This window comes from Ahaetulla prasina, chromosome 1, assembly GCF_028640845.1.
Source record: "Ahaetulla prasina isolate Xishuangbanna chromosome 1, ASM2864084v1, whole genome shotgun sequence".
NCBI lineage: Eukaryota > Metazoa > Chordata > Lepidosauria > Squamata > Colubridae > Ahaetulla > Ahaetulla prasina.
Window position 1 is genome coordinate 196,479,415 of NC_080539.1, and position 18,647 is coordinate 196,498,061.

The following is an 18,647-nucleotide window of genomic DNA, read 5'->3' on the forward strand; positions in this document are numbered from 1 at the left end:
GTGTTATTTATCAAGATTTAAATCTGATTTGCAAAACAGCTGAAAAAAAGAGTTATGAGACTGGATATAAACAAGATATTATAAAAGGAAATTGTCATGCAGTCTGCATCCATCTTACCAGTGAAGAACTGCACAATTACTGTGTTTTATGCAGCTCTTGAAGACCAAAAGATAAGCAACAGGGAGGAAATTAATGCCACGCCAAAGGAACAGCTAAGATTATAAAGTAACCAAATCTCTATATGAGATCTGTTAAACAATCCATACCAATGTGCAAAGAGATTACTAATTCCAAGTTACATTGTGGATGTGTGCACATACATATGCAGAGAATCAATGCTTCCAGCCCAAATGAGAATGCATAGAGTTGTTGGGGCTAACCAAAAATATCCCTTTATAAAAATTTGAAATCCAAGCTAAAAGGAAAAGGAAGCAGACAGCATCTAACCAACTTTGCTCTCAAATGCTAAGCAGGGTCTGTCCTGGTTAAAAGGGAACCAAAGAATAATTCTAGGGTTGTAATCAGCAGTTTTTTTGGGGGGAGATAAATGTCACCAAAAGCCACTCCCTCTTTTTAGCATGCACCACATGCATTGCACACAAATAAAAAGATACAATATTTTTACTGCTTGCTCACACCCATTCTGCTCTTATTGGCACTCATTCTGTAGGTGACCCTGCCTGGGCAAATTGGAAAAACTTGCCAGAAGGCATCCTTGGCAAACCACTTCCCAAAAGCTGCATGGATGAAACCATGAGGGAACTGGGCTCAACTCAAGGGCACCTACCAGATTCTGGAAGACACATTTCCCCATTTATCTAGGAATAGGCATTTATAAGCCTAGTTCAATGGATAGATTACTTGGCAGCCTTAGTTTATCTTCATAAATTCATTTACAAAAAAAGTCCGAGAAAGAATAAAGAACTCCTATTTTTTATACCAAAGTCTCAAGCTATCTTCAATTTCCTGTCATTTTCCATTTGTTTGTGTCTAAGTTAATTGGAGGAAATGCAGCACATTTAATAGGAAATTTGGCTTCAAAGTGCTTAGATCAAATCCTTACAAGTGTAGCCCTAGGTGTTCAATGCCATCTGTATGCTGATGATGCCCAACTTCTCTTTCCCACTGAAATCCAAGGATGGTCTTCAATTGCAAATGGGCTTCTGACACTCTTAAAGGCTGGATTCTGGATGACCAGAATTAAATTCATCCATTTCTGTATACACTTCATCCTGTCCTAACATGCCAATTTGGAATATGTTATAGTGTTGTTGTTTTTTAAAAAGTATTTGAAACCTTTAAAAAAAAGATTATAGGCTCTCCGACTGTCTTCTAACCTTCTTTAAGGATAAAGACAAACACAGTCTACAGTTAGTCAATATAATTTAGAACAAGATAATAACTGATTTTATTAATGTCTGCTAGGAACTGTGAAGATTTTAGGTTCATTTCTCTGCAGGTCACACAAAAAGGCAACGGTTGATTGACTTAATCAAGCTACTGTTCTACTCTTGATATTCAAATTGTTTTTGTGAGGTAATGTGATATCCTTTTTATGGTATTTTTTATTTTTATATATTTTATAAATTGTACATATTGTATTTCAACAGTATAATTTACAAGTACATCACACTTTTGAGGTTGCTGTTGATGTTAGATGAAAACCAGATTGAATATTATGTTAGATAGTGAGCCATAATTACAGAACCTGATATCTATTAGGAAAATAGTATAAAATTAACTATGGCTTAGGTAACAGGAATAATTGAAACATCTCTCTCTCTCTCTATGTGTGCACACACACAATATACATATATGTCACATGTGGAGGTCAGGAAAAACCTGTAACAGCAGGATTTCCTCCTGTCTCTTGAGATGTGCCTATTCATACGCAGGCTACAATAAGCTTTCAATTTAAACTCAGTTATGGGATTCAGTTTCCTTCACTCTTATAGCAAACAAAAACCCAATGACAGGAAGGTTTATTTATTTATTTATTTATTATTTAGATTTATAAGGAGAAAGTACTAAATATTTCTCTTCATATACTCTTCTCCTGACATAGATAGATAACTTCCAAGGCTAGAAAAACTCTGGATGATAGATATAGATATGAAGCTCTAAAGGTGAACTGCTCACAAAGATATGCTTCCATTACTTTATGTATCCTGTTTTAGGTTTCTTATGTTGCTCTTTGGTGTGAGAAACCTTGCTTTTCAATGGAAAAAAAACCCTAGTCTGTAAGAGATTTACAGGTACAAGGTACTATCCAACATTCTTCACAAACCTATGTAGCGAAGAGCAGGGTTCGAGAAACACTCATTTGTACAAACACCCCACCCCACCCCTTGCCATTCAAGTTCTACATCTCTTTCCTCCAGTGTGAAACCTATAGAATTAATGTTAGAACATGAGCCTTTGAATGAGAAACCATCTGAAGGTTTCTGATATTAATCAGTTTGAGAGCTTTAAAGCTATCTTGGGTGCTTTGATTAACAACCCCTCCTCTCACAGGAAACATGGAGCTTTGGGAATCAGTAATCTTAGGGCATTACACCTAATAGAATCAGCTTAAAAGGGATTACCGAGAAGGGCCTTTTGTGAAGCTTCAGAGACTCAATGGGGCCTTACTCAAAAAGGTAATAAAGCCCTTCAAGATTTGATAAAAAATGAGAATTCTAGGCAGCTCTGAAAGTACCACTGATCTGGTCAAGATATCAACCTTTTTTTCCACCATCTGTCTTGGGAATGTGGACTTATTCTTTATAGGATTTCATTAGAAAAAAACAATCCAAGCAAAGCTGTGTGCTAAAATTGGATATTTTTGGTCAAGTAGGTTGACTTACTGAAATATTATTTAAACTGATTTGTGTAGAGGACATCTCAGTCTTCCTATGGGCACTGAATTAAAACCTGGAAGTACCACATATTCTCCCTGATCCGAAACAAAATGGATGTGGTGTAATTACAAGGAAGACTCAATCATAAATGAAGAGCAAATCTTTTGTAGCTTAAAGTGAAGAATAACATGAACACAGACATGCTCAGAAGCCAAATGGGATGGTAGTTTCTCAGTCTCTTTATTGCACTCTTCAGGGCAACGTGTTATCTTAAAGTACACACAGCCATTGCCCTGTGCTCAATGCATCATCTTCAGCCTCCATAATCTTTCCCAATGATCGGTGTAGCCCCATACCAAAAGGTTGATTTCTAAGCACATATGCAATATATATTGTATACATAAAAAAAATAAATGAGGAAATAAAGGAAAAGTGAGTGTGGTGTGTGTGTATACACACACACACACACACACACACTCACTTTTCACACACACACACACACACACACACACACTTTTCACACACACACACACACATAATCATAACTAAATAAATAACTCAAGAAAATGTAAACAATTTGTTTGAATATCCTTTTAGACTCTGTTTAAAAAGAATCAATTCATACATGAACAAGAAAAACCTATTAATAATTCACAACTGCAAATTAGGCATTTGATTTGTTTCTCTTTTTTTCCATAAACTTAATCAATCCTCTCCTAATCCTATTTCCTCTTGTTCCTAAGAAGCTCTCATTATGCTAAATAAACTAAATAAAGTAATGCCTTCAAACATTGCACAAGAATTTGCCATTGTTTCTCCCTCTCAAAATGCACTCAACTTCCTTTGGCAATTTGGTATGGAGACATCATCTGACTGATGCTGTATTCCCTAATCAGCTGTGTGACCAGCAAAGTTGTTATGATGTATTTCTTTCAATGAAACTAAAAATGAACAAAGTGTGGACAAAAAATTTATACAGGGTTAAGCACAGTGGTGGGATTCAGCCAGTTCGCACCACTTCGGGAGAACCGGTTGTTAACTTTCTGAGTAGTTTGGTGAACTGGTTGTTGGAAGAAATCATTAGGGCAGAGAACCGGTTGTTAAATTATTTGAATCCCACCACTGGTTAAGCACCCCCTCGATTATCTTGGCTTCCACACAGTCTCCAGCTTTATATTAAAATTACTGCTTTGTGAATAGTTCGCACCATCTTAATTCTAAATCCACTTCAATTTGCGCCATATATTTGTGAGATAATCTATAGAATACAAGGAGCTGATATAAAAAGATGGTCTTTAAATTTTTCAGTGTTAAGTGAATATAAAATTTCGATTACATTGATATTAATAATGTCAGCAATCACCATCCAAGATCCCATGATAAGAAGATGGTTTCCAGACTCTGGGAAGAATTTAATGCATGCTAGCAGAGGGAGCAGAACAAGGAACAGATTTACACAAAAATACTAGCTACCTGGTGCCTTCAGAAGCCAAGGGAGTCTGTTCTATTACTTATTTAGCATAATGACTATTTTGATTCTGAAAGCTTCTGAGAATTTTCCAGAATCACAAGACAGACTAGAGAGGGGACAGCATTGATCAAAGTTCCAGAAAAAAACCAGAAATAAATCAGATGCTATTATTTGTTTTCATGATTGCATGTAATAATGTAAGGCTAACACAGGGAAAAAGGAAGAAAACCCTCACATATGCCCACAGGAGGTGCTTGGTAAAGTTATTCACTTTTTCATTTATATCTGGTGTGTGGCCATTAATCTGGTTGAATATGGTTAAAACAATGTATTAATATAATGCTTAGCCATTAAGCCTTGGATTGCTAATTTTTTAAAAGCTGGTCTATGAACAGAATAAAGATTGATCCGTAACTATTTTTATATTTTTCAAAGCCTATATATACTTCTCCATTATTTGCATAACAAACATAACAGATTAAATTGTTTTGAATAGATTTTGAGCACCTACCCAATGCTGATCATAATCAGATGATCTTCCTCTACCTTCCTCTTCATCATATAAAGGTACACCTTCTCTCCTTGCCTGATGATACTCTTTCCGTAACTTCTGGATGCGATCAGCAGTTACAATAGATGGACGATCACTGGAGAAAAGAAGGAATATATCAATCATACTTCAGTGTACTTACTTTCAACTGGTTCAGGTCTTAATTCATTCAACAAATGCAATTTTTCACTTCGCTTCACTTCTTCATAATTAGGTAAATAAACACATATAGCATACTGGGCTAAGTGGGTTTTTTTTCTTTTTTTACAATTTTACTTCCGTTTGAAGACAATCAGATATGGCACATATAATATGTCAAATGATAATTAGAGTTCTTTGTAGGCTTCATTATACAGGTAGTCCTTGTCTACTGTAGTGATGATGTCATTTAATGACTGTTTGTAGTTATGACAGTGATAATAAAGTAACTTTATGACCAATCCTCGCATTGACAACCTTTGCAGGTCTGTAAAGCAAAGGAAAGCTGAAGTAAGATTGTAAGCACATGGTTTCACTTAGCAACCACTTTGCTTAGTGACCGAGTTGCCAATTGTGGTTGTTAAATGAAGATTACCTATAAATCCTTAGAGAAAATACTGTATTTTTCAGAGTATAAGACACTCTGGAGTATAAAACGCACATTAGTTTTTGGGTAGGAAAACAAGAAATGCTTGCTACCAGCATCCATCAGTATTCATCTGACTAGAGTCCTTGCAGCAAACAGCCTGGTCAGCTTCAGCATGTTATCACAGCCTGATTCAGCACAAGTAGCTGATTGGCGGTTGGATCGGCCTCCCGGAATACCACCAATCAGTTGTTCTAGGCTGCAGGGATCGCCACAGCCCATCGCTGCCTCTGTAGGTCACGTTTTTGGCCTCCGCACACCCCTTTTTGGCTTCTGCGCATTGCATTTTCAGCTGGTTCTAGGCACCAGGGATCACTTCTGCCACCAATCCCCGCCGCCTGGAACCGGCTGAAAACGGGATGCGCGAAGGCCAAAAATGGGGCATGCAGAGGCCGAAAATACAACGTGTGGAGTCTGAAAATGTGATGCGAGGTGGCGATCGGCAGCGGTGTGCTGTGGCGATCCCTGCAGCCTGGAATGGGTCTAAAACAAGGGTGTGTGGAGGCTGAAAATGTGATGCACAGAGGCCGAAAACATGACATGCAGAGGCGGTGATCAGCAGCAATGTGCTGTGGTGATTCCCGCAGTCTGGAATAGGTCTAAAATGGGGCGTGCAGAGGCCAAAAAAGCGATACACAGAGGATGAAAACGGCCAAGCAGGGCTTCGGCAACATTTGCTGTATAAGATGTACAGACATTTCCACCCACTTTTTTTTGGGGGGGGGAGGGGAGGAAGTGTGTCTTATATTCCAAAAAATGCAGTAATCTCTTATCGCCATTCAGGATATCTGGAAAATGGTACAATCATAGCAGAGTCCTATTTATTCTGAGTTCTTTCTTCTTAAAGAACTATTTTTCAGCTGCACATTAAACTAGCTTCTTGACATACGTTAAGAACAATTATCAGAGAGAATAAGTGCCTCAGAGAGAAAGTCCATTCAGAGGGTGGTAAGGACAGCTGAGAAGATTATAGGAAGCTCGCTTCCTGTCATTCAGGATACTGCTTATAAGTGTTATGTGCTTAGAGCTGAAAGCATTGTTAGAGACCCCACACACCCACTTCACGGTCTGTTTCTGTTGCTCCCGTCTGGGAGGAGGTTTCAGAGTATTTCTAGCAGGACTAATATATTCTGTAACAGCTTTGTTCCCTATGCCATCCGTCTGGCAAATTCGTAAGATTAGTTTCTCTCACCATGTACATGTATACATCCAAATTAGACTGTGTTGTTTCTCCGTGTCATATAATATATGTGGGTATAATGCTTAATTTTGTATTTATTTATTTATTTTATCATGTTTATGTAGTGTATATTGGAGGTGGAACTTTGAGAGCTGTATGCAACAACATTTCATTTTAATGTATGCCGATTACTGTACATTCAAAGTGGCAATAAAGTTAGTCTAAGTCTAAGTCTAGCCACTGTATCAGCAGGTTGGTAGAAATGATCTGATAACTAGATGTGACTTCATGCCTTTTCCTACAAGCCTTTGTCAGACTACTGTGTTTGCCCATCTGACTTCTCTTCCCTCCTTTATCTGTCACCTAACAAATCTTGCCAATACTTGCAGAAGGTTTGTTGAAAGGGCTATGGCGTGGCATGATTGGTTGAGCTACACGCATGAACAAAACAAAAAACAAAAAAGCTGATCAAAATTTACATTTCGTGTTTTCTGTGAATTTAAATGTAAACTGAGCCATGGTGGTGCAGTAGTTAGAATACAGTATTGCAGGCTAACTCTGCCTAATGCCAGGAGTTCGATCATGACCAGATCAAGGTTGACTTCCATCCTTCAGAGGTTGGTAAAATGTGAACCCAAATTGTTGGGAGAAGTATGCTGCCATTGTAAACCACTTAGAGAGGGTTATAAAACACTATGGAGCAGTATACAAGTCTAAGTGCTATTGCTAGGTATTAAACTAATTTGATTCACAGTGGTATTTTTGGATACCATATTCCTTTTCTACATCTGCTCAAATGTAGGGATTACATGAGGAGGAAGAAACAATAAGTTTTCTGAGGATTGAAAGAGGCCTTGTTAGATAATACAACAAGTTCCATGCTCATAACAAAGTGCTCCCATGTGCAGAGCAGATGTTAATGGTTTTTAATAAAAATAATGACTTATTTCACAGCACAATAGAGAGGATACCATTCAGCTTCCACATTTCCTGTATTCATCTAACTGTGATACATAGGGATGTGAAAGCATTTTGCTATGGACCCTGACGGGAGCAATTTCAGTTTTTCACTCTCAACTGATCCATGGGGGTGAGATGGGGAAACAAGCTTTCATCCTTCCTCAAGGACTAAAAGAAGCAAACAAACAAAAAATCTGATTTTTTTAAAAAAATATACAGTTTATGTCTTTTTTTGTGTGTGTGTGCTTTTCACAGTGCAAATGTTGTAAGTCTCCTAGCAGTTTGGTTAGGAAATGGCTTCTTCTTTCTAATGATTCTTGGAATAACCAAGACAACCAAGTGACATTTTGCAAAATAAACAACCCTTACCCCAAATTAATCAACTGGATTATATCTGGATATTTTATTAAAAATCCTGACATAAATCTGCCAAAATGGAAATCTACCATGCAGAGCAGGCAGTAAAATGGATTTGCACATCCTGAGTAATATATTTGGATGTGACGCCTTATAAATGTGCACCGCAGTCATGTTTAATAACCTTTACTAGAGTCATACATTTCCTTACATGGATATTCTTCCTGCCTGGAAACTTTGCAACCCTTGAAGCAAGCACATCTGATCATGATTTCACAGTTCATACAATTTTTTATCAAGGCAGTTTCTGTTATTATGAATCAGTGTCTTCATTTTCAGGCATCATGCTTGATGGAATAATAAGTTGCCCATGCTGGCAATTTCTCAGGTGCATCAGAACTCCTTGAGAACTCCTTTGCAGAACAATTATGAGATTACATGGCCCACAGCCTTACAAACCTGGGTGCATATAAAAGTGACTGTGTTGTATTGGATTGTATGGCCTGTTGGCAAACCAACCTCAACTTAATTGCAGGTCAAAACTATCAAGTTCCACACTAAGATCTAATTTCTGAGTGGGACATAGCAAAGGAGAGTGAGATTTGTGCATTAAGACAATTTTTTGCACTATGCCTTCATTGCAACACCCCCCACAACCCCGCAAACACAAATAAAAACCAGACCACAGATTTTGAGGAATTTTGCTCAATCAGGGTTGACAACAATATAATTAAAGGGATTTAAGCCTAACTGGGGATAGAAAGATAAACTGTGTAACAAAAAAAAGCTAACTTCAGGACCCAGGCAATGTAAAATGATTGTGATATCCAATCCTTAGCAGTTCAGAATTTCAGCTTGCCTCCTGACAATTACATGAATATATGAACTACATTCAGAGTCGCCAGATGAATTCAATCAGGGCCAGGGAAATATCGCATACATAATCTATTAGTTTACCCCAAAGGAACTGAAGCATTGAATTCAAACAAAATGAAGTCATCAGTAATAATAATGATAAAAAAGAAACGTATAAGGCAATATTAAAAAACCCACCATTTTCTCATATTTGTAAGGAAAAAAAATCATACCAATTGCAACCTATTCTCCCATCTGACTATATATACATATATTTAAAACTTTGTGTTTGATCAGATAGCCATTCTAAGGTAGAATTATGAAAAAAGAAAACAGATTTTAGATGCACAGGAAGAATAAATGCTTGTCTTAGAAAAAGCAATCATAGGTTACAAAAGAAGTGCAAAAATTTATGCCAACTTGAAAACTTGGCATAATACTATATGATAGGAATTACCATTGGGATCTATCTGTGGGACTCGTAATTGCTATTTAATTTAGGAACTGTCTGAATGGGGAGAATGTAATTTTGGTTCACCCTGACACCATCTACATCTATGAACTACACTTAATACTTGGTATTTGTCATCCTTGCAAGGTGGAACTAGACAGGAAACTTGGCCGATGAGCTAACTCTACCTTATTATAAGGTTATATGAATAGAATCTTGCATGTCTGAAAGTACATTGAAGGAGAATATTTGCAGCTCAGGGTTGAAACGAGGGGTCCTTGGTGCTCTCTGAATTTGATAGTTCTCTTGAAGATGTTTCATTACCCAAACTGGGTAACACATTAGTGTTTGGGTAATGAAACATATGCAAGAAAACAACCAAACTCAGACAGCACCAAAGACTCCTGAAAGTATATTTCCCACCCCACTCCTCCCTGTTGCCTTTACAGTCTAAGAAACTAGAGAAGGCGCCTTCTGAGTCACTTGCTCTGCCTACCTTCTGCTGAAAGACACCTTTTATCTGACTGTTCCCTTGACTGTGTCTTTTCACCCTGTCTTTCAAGGTCATTACAGTATCAAAGGGGGGGAACAGACCATAGTCAATTAAACCTCAGTCAGATTTAGGCCAGAATCAGTATCCATCTACCCATACCCATCCATCTACACCACATTGGCGTCACCAGTAGACTGAATATATGAAGGCAAAGACGAAACAAGAACAAGAACATACGTACTAGTTCTGGCTTTTGAGTATTAGTTCAGTAAGGGTGGGGTAGCTTCAGCTTCCGGTATAATGCTCTTTATTAGAAATGTAGTTTGTTGACTTTGAAGCGGGATATATATTCCCAGTACTAGTGAATAACTAAATTATAAAATGCTGTGATATTCATAACATGCAATATAAAAATAAAAACCATGTAACCACATTAATAATAAACATAAAACCAAATCAGTCAAATTAAAAGCACATACTACTGTACTAGTGGCATGCAAAATACAGATGTTTATTTCCCAAGGCTCGATAGAAAGGCAAGTCTTAACAGCTTTCTGTAAAATTACTAAAATGGGGCCATTTGAATCCCCCCGTTGTTCCATTAGGTCAGAATAGTAATGGGAAACTGTTTCTGGCCCCACCACCTTCTCTTTCTGTTCTAGTGATAGGTTGGCCATAGTCAACTGGGAAGAGGTAGTCCTGTAGATATCCTATTTCCATACCCTGTAGGCCAGGGGTGTCAAACTCATGCCATCATTTGATCATCACGTGATATATTGGGACTTCCCCCCCTTTGCTAAACCAGGGGTGGGTGTGGCCAGCACGTGAGGGCCATAAGTTTGACACCCCTGCTGTAGGCTAAACAGGCTAATGCCAGTTTCTTATATTGTATTCAGAAACTCACTGGAAGCCACTGAAGTGCCTATATATAAGCACATTACTAAACCCTTCCTCTGCTCTCAACAGTCTATTATTTTCTGTATCATCTGCAATTTCCAAAGTCTTCAAGGGTAGAGCCAAGAACAACACATTGTAGTAATCCAATCTAGAGCCTGACAGTTATTAGAGTGTCTCTCCTGAAAAGGTCCTAACTTTTTTTTAATTTGCATTTATATCCCGCACTTCTTCGAAGACTCAGGGCGGCTTACACTATGTTAGCAATAGTCTTCATCCTATTTGTATATTTATATACAAAGTCAACTTATTGCCCCCAACAATCTGGGTCCTCATTTTACCTACCTTATAAAGGATGGAAGGCTGAGTCAACCTTGGGCCTGGTGGGACTAGAACCTGCAGTAATTGCAGGCAGCTGCTGTTAATAACAGACTGCATTAGCAGTCTGAGCCACAGAGGCAACAGTTGAAAGTGGGCAAAAATATCCATCAAGCTGTGGGCACACCAATGTGAATTTGGATGGGCTTGATTAATCCCTAATATATTGTCAAGGAAACAATAACAATAAATGATCAATTGCATGGTGTTTGGTTCACCTAATTATAGCTAAACAGTACAATGAACAACTACATAAAGGAGACATCAGCGACCAGCGACTGGTTAATAACTAGAAAACTGTATCTGATTCAAAAAGACCAAGTGAAAGGGACAACACCAGGAAAATATAGGCCAATAAATTGCTTGCCTATGTTTAAATTACTCGCAGGCATAATAGTTGACAACATCCAAGATTATTTAGAAGAAAATAACATGGTTCCAGTAGAACAGAAAGGATGTAAAAGAAAAAGCAGAGGTATGAAAGATCAACTGCTGATTGATAAAATGGTTCTGTAGAACTGCAAAAGCTGAAGAACCAATTTACATTATGGTCTGAACTGATTCTAAAAAGGGAGTTGATTCATTATCATACAGTTGGATCGTTCAATGTTTGGAAACAACTGGTGTCAATAAAAACATTACAACGTTCATAAAAAAATAATGAAGCAGTGGAAGACAGAATTGATGGTTGGAAATGAAAAAAACTGGACTTGTCAGCATCAGAAGAGGCATCTTCCAGGGTGATTCAGTATCACCCTTATTGTTTGCCATTGGTATGATCCTACTTACAGTGATTTCGAAGAAAACAAATCTTGGCTATCAGGTGGCAGAAATGCTAATAACGTCTCATATTTGCTTTATGCGGGTGATCTGAAGCTTTATGGAAAATTAGCAATCGAAATCTAGTAATTGACAAAGACTGTAAAAATTTTATAGCACAGACACAGCAATGGAATTTGGCCTAAAGAAATGCGCTACAATAGCAATAAAGTGAGTTAAATCATGAACAGTAATGTAACTGAAATACCGAATAGCCAAATCACCAGGACCCATTAAGCAAACAAGTATCTGGGCATTTTAAAGTTGAATAACTTCAAATATGGACAAGTTAAAAATGTGATTAATAATGAAGACTTCCAAAGAGTGAGAAAATTGCTAAAGAAAAAAATAAAGTTGAAAACATCATTCAATATGATTTAATGCTTATTTTTTCAGGGAAATAGTCAACAGAAGAGAAAAGGTACTTAACTCTGTTGTATTATTAGATATCATTGTCTTCTGAAGTATTTGAGAACCTGCTGAAATATTCATTTTGGCAATGGCATTTTCTTTTATAATGCTGATGCTTTTTATATTATTACGCAGCATCAGCATATAATATAAGTCACTGGCTGCTCCTGTTCCCTAAAGACCTGAGAAATGAATAAAAGCTGGAGAAAGCCACCATTCTAATTGACCAAAACATCTGATAGGGGTCTTAGTTTAGGATGCTTAAACCTTAGACTGATCCTGCAATCTAGGCTGGGCACTGAATTCTGAAAGGAATAAAGCATATTTTGTTCCGTTTGTTTCACTGAAGACTTTCATAAATCTGAATGTGCATTTCTGAGTTCATTTTTGGTCATGTCTGCTGCTTTTGCCCAATGATCCCTAAATCACCTGAGACTGCCTGAAGCCCCAGCTTTGAGAATCTCAGAATTGCTAGAAACCCCCCTTTTTGCTAATAGTACAGCTATTAGGACCTCTAGTTTCTTTTGCAGAAAACAGCTGCAACTAATAGACTATCTCAGCTTCCGTAGTTTAGCCCCACTGCCTCAGACCTATTATAAGAGATACCAGGAGGCACTGAGTCACCTCAGACATTTATAGAATGAGGATACTGTAGGAGCTTGGCTCAGCCCCATTAACTTCTTGAGAGACGACAGTGGGATTCCAGTCACTGCCTGATGGTTAACACAGTGGATTTTTTCGTTCATCACTCAAGGAGTATCTTGCAAGTCAATGTTCAGTGCTACCCAAAATTTATTTATTTATTTTATTTATTTATTATTTAAATACAATACTATAAATACAAATTAAAATACAATTAAAAAACTTATTAAAATTGGCCAGAATTAAAATTTAGAGCTAAAACCCATTAAAACCCATTAAAACACTAACCCAGTCCAGCGCAGATGAATAAGTAAGTTTTAAGCTCGCGGCGAAAGGTTGGAGGTCCGGAAGTTGGCGAAGTCCTGGGGAGTTCGTTCCAGAGGGCGGGAGCTCCCACAGAGAAGGCCCTTCCCCTGGGTGTCGCCAGACGACACTGTCGCGCCGATGGCACCCTGAGGAGCCCCTCTCTGTGAGAGCGCACGGGTAGGTGAGAGGTATTCGGTAGCAGCAGGCGGTCCCGTAAGTATCGGCCCTATGCCATGGGCGCTTTAAAGACATTCACCAACACCTTGAAGCGCACCGGAAGGCCACAGGTAGCCAGTGCAGCCGGCGCAGGATAGGTGTCACTCGGGAGCCACGAGGGCTCCCTCTATCACCAGCGCTGCATTCTGGACTAACTGTAGCCTCCGGATGCCCCTCAAGGGAGCCCCATGTAGAGAGCATTGCAGTAGTCCAGGCGAGGCGTCACAAGGCGTGAGTGACTGTGCACAAGGCATCCCGGTCTAGAAAGGGGCGCAATTGGCGCACCAGGCGGACCTGGTGGAAAGCTCTCCTGGAGACGGCCGTCAAATGGTCTTCAAAAGACAGCCGTTCATCCAGGAGAACGCCCAAATTGCGCACCCTCTCCATCGGGGCCAATGACTCGCTCCCGACAGTCAGCCGCGGACTCAGCTGACTGTACCGGGATGCCGGCATCCACAGCCACTCCGTCTTGGAGGGATTGAGCTTGAGCCTGTTCCTCCCCAATAACTGCATTCAAGCTACAGGGAAAGAATCAGTGGCGCTACCACTAAAACATGGCCAGTGTTTGGGGTCCTTGGTGCTCTCTGAAGTTGGTGGTTTTCTTGCAGATGTTTCATTATCAAGTGAGGTAACATCATTGGTACGAAGCCTGATGGTGTTGCCTAACTTGGCATGAAAAGTCTGCAAGAAAGCCACCAAGCTCACAGAGAACTGAGGACCCCAAATTCAATTCTGAGCTAGAGATACTCTCTTTTATCCATGGTCAATGAGTTTTGGGTAGAACGGTTCTGGTGTAGTAGTGGCTGTGCAAAATAGGAAGGCTGTGCTTTAGAGAAGACAAATTTAGAGCTTGGCCATTTGCAAAACTGCTGAAAGGAAAGCAGGAGCTAGTGCTAATAGCAGGGAAGTATTTTTTTTCTCTTTTGCTTTGTTCAACTGCTGTCTTCGGAATGCTAAATGTGGTTCATAAATTTGAGTGTGGGGTATAATGGGGGAAAAGCTCAGAAAGAGAGCCTCGGAAAACTGGTGTGCTTAACTCTTTGCCATAACTGTCAGCAGGATGTGAAAATATATTTCAGTAACTAAGAGAACAATAAAGCTTTAGAAATGGAAACTCTAGACTTTGCAGAACAAAATTATGGGTGAAAGATGATTCAGGCAGAATCACAAAGTCAGACATGCTTGAAAGTGGAAATTGACAAAAAGTAACCTTATGTCTCATTCTGTGCATGAACACAAACAAATGAGGGAAAGAGATGATTTTTCAGTGATTCATTTATAAACAGAAGTAAGTTCTAACATGTATTATAAAAACAACATCTGAGTTGTTATCCAGTTTTATACTTAAATTCTTACTGATTTTTAAAAAATTATGTAGCTTGTGCCCTTTTAACGATACAAATTTAAAGTGTCATAAATGCTTCTGCCTAAATCATCAAAGATTTCTAAAGCAGCACATGACTATCATTTGTTTCACATTGAATCCATCACCACTGGCTCTCTAGTGTGATGCCTTTCACTGTTCAGAGTTTTCTGAGGAAGGAGATCATTTCCCACAGAGTCAGAAAGGGCACTCAGGAGCAATTACAAAGATAGCTCTTTGTGTCTCTCCATTCCCTAATAAGACCAGGGTGTTTCTCAGGATGACCAGCCTTGGCTACTGGAAAAGTCACATCACTGGATTCTATAGATCTTTGAGATAAGTTCATTTAAGTATTGTTAAGACAAGCCATTTTTCCAGACAAATGCCCAATTAACTTCTTCACTGAAGCCATTTTCTCTCATTACCTCTATCTGATGCCCCTTGATTCTGTAACCTAGAGGTGTTTGTAGACTTCTTCTGGACTGCGATTAGGACAAGCTTGCTTAGCAGTTAAAACTGAGCTGTAGTCAGAGCTTCTGCTATTATGATACGAAAAACACCTTACTCCAATGAAGGCAGCATTTGAAGCTGGTAGAACAAATGTTCAATTTTTAACCTTGACAGAATATCAAGCACAGAGTAAGAGATGATATAATTGGAAGCAAATTAGGTGTTTCTGGTCATATGTGTAAAAATGAATTTGACAAACGGCATTTTAGTTGCTGAAAGGTTCTTAGACACAAGGCAGAAAAGAGCTTAAGACTTTCATTTTGAAAAGAACGAAACAATTAACTTTAAGTTATTAACTGCTATTCTGAGCTTCTAGTATAGTCTATTCTAGAATATAAATGTCTGAATCAGATTACAGGATTCAGTTACTGACAACAATTGACATTTTCTCAAACTATTGTTACAAGAACAAGTAATGAGAGACAAATATCCAACTTTTGTTCTTTACTTTTTTATTTAAATATAAAACATTTGTTTTTGAAAAATGGAATTATCCCTTTTTTCCCCCTCTTGCTCTTTTGGAATCACTGAGAAATCTAGCAATAGAGGGCAATTTATGTGCAATAACTTCTTTAGAATACCCAGTGCAGAATATTTTGGGTATTGCTTTCTTCTGGCACATTTTCCTATAGAAATCTCTCTCTATCTGTTGAGAAAAAGCAGCTGGTGTATTTGTAACTTACAGGTCACACCACTATAGAGTGCAGTTTTTCAAACCTCTCACTCAATTTACAACAGCTGTAACAATTCAACTAAGCTAACACTGAATGTTAAGTTATTGCAGGAGATGGTGGCTGCTTTGTTGCAGCTTTTCTTTTTTCTCAGATTTAAGAGTTTATTTAAAATAATGTATTTTTTATCCCAAGTATATTAAACTGATGTTTCAGGCTTATTGCCTATTGCATTAATAAACAATTAACAATGGTGTAACTTCAAGAAATGTCTATCATTTGACCCCAGAATCAAAAAGATTGAAACGTACAGAAGGGTTATCAGGTTATTCTTAGTTACAATGCATTAAAATTGCCCTGCCTCGGCTTTCTGCAGACTTTATGGAGTGAAAATTAGGAGTCTGATGGTTGCAAATAATCTCTAAAACCTTCATTACCTTAGTGAACTTTTATTTCCTTCACTCAACTCTTATTGATGCCGCTATTTTGGTGTTGTTTTAGCTGATCTTCTGTATATACGATCCCAATTAGATAAAAATGGTTGCATATATCACCCCCATTCAGCAATTTCTTTCCATTAAAGCTCCAGAACTGACCATTTGGTATCCTACTTCTTTATTCTGATGCTAGTATGTATTTAAAAGGGAAAAGGCTGGAATAACCAAAGACAACTCTCTTTGGGCCTGTCCAGGCCAACTGCTCACAACCCTGTTACCAGTGGTTCTAAAACTTTCTTTGATATAGATAGATTGTGTAGATTCTTGTTGTTAAGTTATCTCTCTCTTTCTATTTGTTAGCTGATCCGAGTTAATACAAACTACATGAGAAATTACTCACAGTAATGTGCTGGTATGCCATGGCTATGTGGTCAATCAACTCTATTGCTAAGGAACATGGAAGCCCATTATGTTGCTCTCATTCCAAAATATCCAAATGTGCCAATTGCAATGCTCTCTGAATTGCCACACTTCTAGGTAGTTGTCTACCAGTTGTAATCATATTTTCCTCCTGATTCAGTTCTTATCAGTGGTGAAATGTAAATTTCTTTCCTACCAGTTCTGTGGGCGTGGCTTGGTGGGTGTGGCTTGGTGGGGCCATGTGACTGGGTGAGCATGGCTATATAACCATGTGACCAGGGGATCAAAAGACAGAAACTGCCTAACAATGTCCTGCTGGAGCAGGGTTGGACTAGATGACCTCCAGGTCCCTTCCAGCCCTGGATTATCCTCTGAAGCTGCATCTAGTGCCTAGTCCTTCCTTCCTCTCCTTTTTCCTTCCCTTCCTCCTTCCCTCCTTCCCTCCCTCTTTCTTTCTTTCTTTCTTTCTTTCTTTCTTTCTTTCTTTCTTTCTTTCTTTCTTTCTTTCTTTCTTTCTCTTTCTCCCTCTCTCTCTTTCAAAAATGAACCCCCCATCCCCCATTTTTTGCTTACACCCCCCCTTTTTTGCATAGCAGGCTTCAGCTGTGATCGTCGGAGCCTTTTTTTTACCTTTTAAAAGCATTTTTTTAAAAACCTATTCGGCGGAAGAGGTTATAAAAATGCTTTTAAAAGTAAAAAAAAAGGTTCTGATGATCGCATGGCTCAGCTGGGCATGGGGGCAGCTACCGGTTTTTGCTACCGGTTTTCCGAACCACCCGCCTCCATCGCTACCAGATCGGCCAATCCGGTCCGAACTGAGAGCATTTCACCCAGGGGTGAAATCTAATTTCTTTTGCTACTGGTCCTGTGGGCGTGGCCTGGTGGGCCTGGCCTGGTGGTCATGTGACAGGGTGGGTATGGCCAACTTGTAAAATGTGGTAAAACTTGCTTAGCAACCAAAATTTGGGGCACAATTGTGGTCATAAGCTTCCTTCCTTCCTTCCTTCCTCTTTCTTTCTGTCTGTCTTTCTTTCTTTCTTTCTCTCTCTTGTCTCTCTCTCTCTCTCCCTTCCTCTTTCTTTCTTTCTCTCTCTCCCTTCCTCTTTCCTTCTCTTTCTGTCTGTCTCTCACTCTCTCACACACACGCAAACACACACACACACACACACACACACACACACACACAACCTGGTCTAAACAGAGCCCTTCCCAGGGAGTTTTCCTGCCGGGACACTCCTGGCAGCAGCAACAGTGGCAGCGCGGCAGCAGCAGAGCTTGCCTGGGCTCCCCTGCCATCCCAGAACTGCGCTGCACCGTGGAGTTTTCCTGTGTGGCCACGGTGCCAATGGTGGCGGCAGCGGCAGAGCACACCCTGCCCTTCAGGGACCCGAAGGTGGGTGGCTTGGCTTAGAAGCGGTGCGTGCTCCATCATGGGCTGGATGCGGGGTGGGGGGGAAGGCAAGTGGGCAGCAGTCAGCCAAAGGCTCCGCAGAAGCCAAGCGCAAAAGTCGAGCACACCACGCCCAAAAGGCAAGCGAGCCTTGCAGGTCTCCCGTGAGGCTGAGCACAGTGGGTCTCCCTCTCCCCCCCACTGCCAGCATTGGCTTACTTTACAGATCCTCTCCCTGCATGGCAGGGCTGCCTTCCACGTGGCCTTCCGCTTGCCTGCCTTCACTCTGGCTGTGGGCCGCAGATTGGTTGTGGGGGCGTGGCCAGCTAGCGATTGCTACCGGCTCTCCGAACCAGCCCCAATCTTCGCTACCTACTCAGCCGATCCGATAGCATTTCACCCCGATT

At 39.6% G+C, this 18,647-nt stretch overlaps 1 protein-coding gene across 2 annotated transcripts in view; it reads right to left on the reverse strand.

Annotated features, from left to right (window-relative positions):
- The window catches only part of PARD3B (par-3 family cell polarity regulator beta), a 603,755-nt gene that overhangs the window by 72,532 nt on the left and 512,576 nt on the right, over nt 1-18,647 (reverse strand). For both annotated transcript variants that reach the window (XM_058186680.1, XM_058186671.1), the window contains one exon: nt 4,824-4,959. In XM_058186680.1, coding sequence (XP_058042663.1) covers nt 4,824-4,959 — 136 coding nt within the window. The remainder of the gene's footprint in view (nt 1-4,823; nt 4,960-18,647) is intronic.